At 52.8% G+C, this 4,125-nt stretch overlaps 1 protein-coding gene across 1 annotated transcript in view; it reads left to right on the forward strand.

The window, feature by feature from the left end:
• Positions 1-6: 6 nt before the first annotated feature.
• The window catches only part of PTGER3 (prostaglandin E receptor 3), a 22,091-nt gene continuing 17,972 nt past the window's right edge, over positions 7-4,125 (forward strand). Inside the window, exon 1 of the mRNA XM_019528402.1 lies at positions 7-459. Within this exon, the coding sequence (XP_019383947.1) occupies positions 7-459 (453 nt within the window). The remainder of the gene's footprint in view (positions 460-4,125) is intronic.

The raw sequence follows: 4,125 nt of genomic DNA on the forward strand, positions 1-4,125 counted from the left end.
CTCAGCATGACGGCCTTCGGCCTCTGCCCGCTCTTCATCGCCAGCGCCATGGCGGCCGAGCGCGCGCTGGCCACGCGGGCCCCGCACTGGTACTCGAGCCACATGCGGCCCGGCGTCACCAAGGCGGCGCTGCTGGGCATCTGGCTGGCCGGGCTGGCCTTCGCGCTGCTGCCGCTGGCGGGCGTGGGCCGCTACGCGCTGCAGTGGCCCGGCACCTGGTGCTTCATCGAGGTGCCGGGCGGCGCCGCCTTCGCCGCCGCCTTCGCCTTCCTGGGGCTGGCCTCGCTGCTGGTCACCGCGGCCTGCAACGTGGCCACCATCTTGGCGCTGGTGTCGCGCTGCCGCGCCAAGGTGACGGCGTCGCGGGCCGGCAAGCAGTGGGGCCGCATCGCCACCGAGACGCTCATCCAGCTGCTGGGCATCATGTGCGTGCTCCTGGCCTGCTGGTCGCCGCTGCTGGTAGGTGCGGGCACACCGGGGACGGGCACCAGGACTGGGCACTGGTATAGGGTAGGGGCACACCTGAGCCAGGCGCCAGTGTGAGGTGGAGAAGGGCTGAGGGTCTTCCCCTTAGCATTGGTTAGTGGAGCTCTCTAGAAGGAATGGTTTCTGGGCTGCTGGCATAGAAAGTATGTGCAACGTGAGCAGTGAGTTAGTCCCACTGGATCAGTTTCTTTATGAATTAATATAGTTTTATCAACCCTCCAGCTGGGGCAGACACCAGTATAGGGTAGGGGCACACCCGGGACAGGCACCGGTATGGGGTGGTGTGCCCCCACGCTGGAGTCAAGCACCGATACAGGGTGGGGTAGGGGCACACCATGTATGGGAGGACTTTAGGATGGAGAACTGCACTTGAGGAGAAGACATGGGCAAGAGGAGGAGGGTTGGGAAATGTAAGGGGCCCGACAGGGAAGAAAGCTAGGCAGACTGCTTGGGGAGGGGTGGGGCAAGGTGGCGGCGGTGGAGGATCTTGAGAGAATCTGGGCAGGGGGCAGGGGTGGGGAAAAGGGTTGCTGGGAGCCTTCAGAAGGGCCGGCAGCGTGAAGGGCTTGGGCAAGGGGCTGGGGCATTCAGGAGAATTGTGGCAAAGAGGGAAAACAGAGCGTGAAGGAAGACAGTGGCTCTGTGGAGAAGAGAAGGCAGGTAGCAGAACATTTGACGGGGCGGTCAGAGTGGAGGGAGAGAACGGAGACAGGGGCGGGGAAGTGGGGATGTGCAGGTGAAAAGCATCACCCAGAGAACGGTGTTAGCAAAGGGCTCCGAGGGGCTGGAGCACAGATCAGCTTCTGTTGAATGGGAGGGAGGCAGCAGAACGAGCAGGTCTTTGCACAGTACTGCCAAGCACAGCCGTGATCCCAGACACGCAGGGATCTCACCAAAGAGCAGAGAGAGGGCTTAGCAGTGGTAACAGCTGGGCAGCTAGTGCTGAGAATTTCAGAGAAGATGTATGCCCAGACCCTCATTGTGACGGGGCCCAGTACTAGGGGGTCTTTTCTCTGTTACGGCTTCTCATTTGCATGGGGAAAAATGATCTGACCTAGGATTTTACAGCAGTCTTCCGTTTGTTAGTTGTTTTACTGGAAGATTGTACATTAATTTTGGCTGTGTTTTCTGAGATGATGAGAACACATCAGTTTAGCAATCATTCACACAACTTCCCCTTTAGTCTTCTTAATTTATTTTTTTCTTGCTCATTGACCTGGAGAAAATCCCTTCTGAGGAGCAGGGGGCCCTGAGTCGCTTTCAGTTGCATGGGATGGCGGCATGTCAGTACACAGCATAGTGGTCAGGGTGGTGACCAGTGCAGGAGGATATGTGCGGATTAACTGAGTAAATGTTTCTGCATGTGGGTGCTTCAGAAGGAAGGGAGGGTAACCTTGTGCAGGGTATAATGGTACCTTGGGCCACATCCAGAAAGGGCTAAATCCTTTTTTATTGTACCTGTATAAGTGCAGTTTCTGATTTTCATACAAAGTTTGAAATCTTTTCCCATGCACCTATATGTCAGAATGGGGGGAGAAAGGGGAAGACCTCCCATCTTTTAGGCCAGTGGGTCATTGGTTAGGACAGGGGGGTCAAACATCCGGCCCGTGGAGATGTATTATCTGGCCCATGGGTCATTTAACCAGCCCCAGCCGGTGCATAAGGTGGACCCAACGCTGTGCACGCTACAGACGGCACAAGGGGTTGGTCTGGGGGGGCTTCATGCAGGCCTTGCATACTACAGGTGCCACAGGGGCTGGCATGTGGAGTGCACTCACAGCCTGCCAGACCCAGAGTTCATGCGCAGGGTCAGTCAGCAGGGTGTTGCACAGACCATGCACCCCATGCTCTCTCCCTGTGCTTTGTGCAGTGTGTATTAGTTCATTCAGCCCTATGTGCTGCATGCTGGACCAGCTGGCCACAGGGCTCACTATGCATGTTGCCCCTAGGGCTGGCATGGGGCATGTGCTTCCCACCACACGTGGACTAGACGTGGTGTCGCATGTAGCACAGGGGTCCAGGGCACAGGCTGAATGTGGTGTCGTGGACTGACCCCCTGTACTGCCTGGTCCAGTCCGTGTGCCATAGGCAGCACATACCCTGTGTCAAGCTCAGAGGCTGGCATGTGCAGCATGCATACAGGATTCAGCACTGCGGGTGCTCTGTAGGAGGTCAGCCCTGGTACAGCCCTCAGACCAGGGCTCAGTTTAGGTCCTCGCACCCTGGATTAGGAACAGGAGGTCTGAAGTAAGCTGAAAGTGAAGTGACTTTAAGAGGGGAATGCTGCCTTGGAAGAGATGGAGCCTCTACCTCATTGGCTTTTTTTGTTGTACATTGCATAAAACGGATAGTTTCGTGCAGGTTCTTCTCACTGAGCTATACTACATCCGGCTTGTACTGCTTCTCCTGGCCCCACATATCTTTCCCTCCTAGCTAACTAGGGGTCAACTTCAAGGCTGGAGAGTGTTTTTGGCTAATGACTAGTCACACCACAGCATAGTGGCTAGAGTATATTACTGTGATGCAGGTTCAAATTCCTTATTGGTAAAAGGTGCCTAGAACTTGGGTCTCCCAGTCCCCTGGTAGTCTTCCCCTTAACGATTAGTGGAGCTCTCATGGAAGGAATGGCTTCTGGGCTACTGGCTTAAAAAGTATGTACAACATTAGCAGTGAATTAGTCCCACTTGATCGCTTTCTTTATGAATTAATACAATTTTATCAACCCTCCAAAAAACCTATCCATCCCAAAGCTTTATATTATTGCATATTACCTGTATGGAGATCACCAGTGGCTTGTGACAGAGCCTGAAACTATAGCGCAAATCTGGCCTACATGAGACCTACTGCCTACATGAGACACTACTGCGCAGTCGTTACTGCACATTTATATAGTACTTTTATTAGCAATTACTACATAGAGTTACTGCATACTACCAGAGTTACTGCATAGTAGCACTGGCAAACGTCTTTTTGGTGACGCTACTGTGCAGTAGCCTAATAACACTGTGCTGTAGCATATTAGCACTGTCTGTGCTGTGAAGTGCTACTATGCGATATTTTTCAGCTCCTGCGCAATGAGCATCTGGTGTAGATGTACTCCCTGTCATGTTAATGGTTTGCTTGACAGTACTACTAAAACCATAAGGGAGCCCAAGTTTGACCAGTCATGCAGGAAGAATGATGAGTCACATATTTCAGGGTATGGCACTTCGTGTGGTCTAGCTGATATTGCACTTCCATTGCACTGAATCAGCTGCTTGGTAAGCTACATCACCTTGTGCAGCCATTCTCAGCCGTGTGCATAAGTCCCAGTAGAGTCATTTGCAAAGCACTACAATGTCCTTTTTTTTGCAAAATTTACTGCACCACATCATGAGTATATAACAAACCATGTTAAAGCAGTAGAGTTGATTAACAATAACTAGACTTAACCAGGGACCTAGGTTTTGCTACTGCTACCTTAGTAAGAAGTATTCAGCCTCAGCTGATGCGTTTCTCTTGCAGAAGCATTAGCAGGCCTAGACGCAGCGTTCGGTTTACCCAGTGAGAAGTCTCTGTAAGGTCTGTGGAGACCATTCTATCCACTGGACACAAATAGTCTTCAAAGAGTGGCTCAGCATCCTGAGAGTGGGGATATTT

This window comes from Gavialis gangeticus, unplaced genomic scaffold (genome assembly GCF_001723915.1).
Source record: "Gavialis gangeticus isolate Ggan-Ray unplaced genomic scaffold, GavGan_comp1, whole genome shotgun sequence".
Taxonomy (NCBI): domain Eukaryota; kingdom Metazoa; phylum Chordata; order Crocodylia; family Gavialidae; genus Gavialis; species Gavialis gangeticus.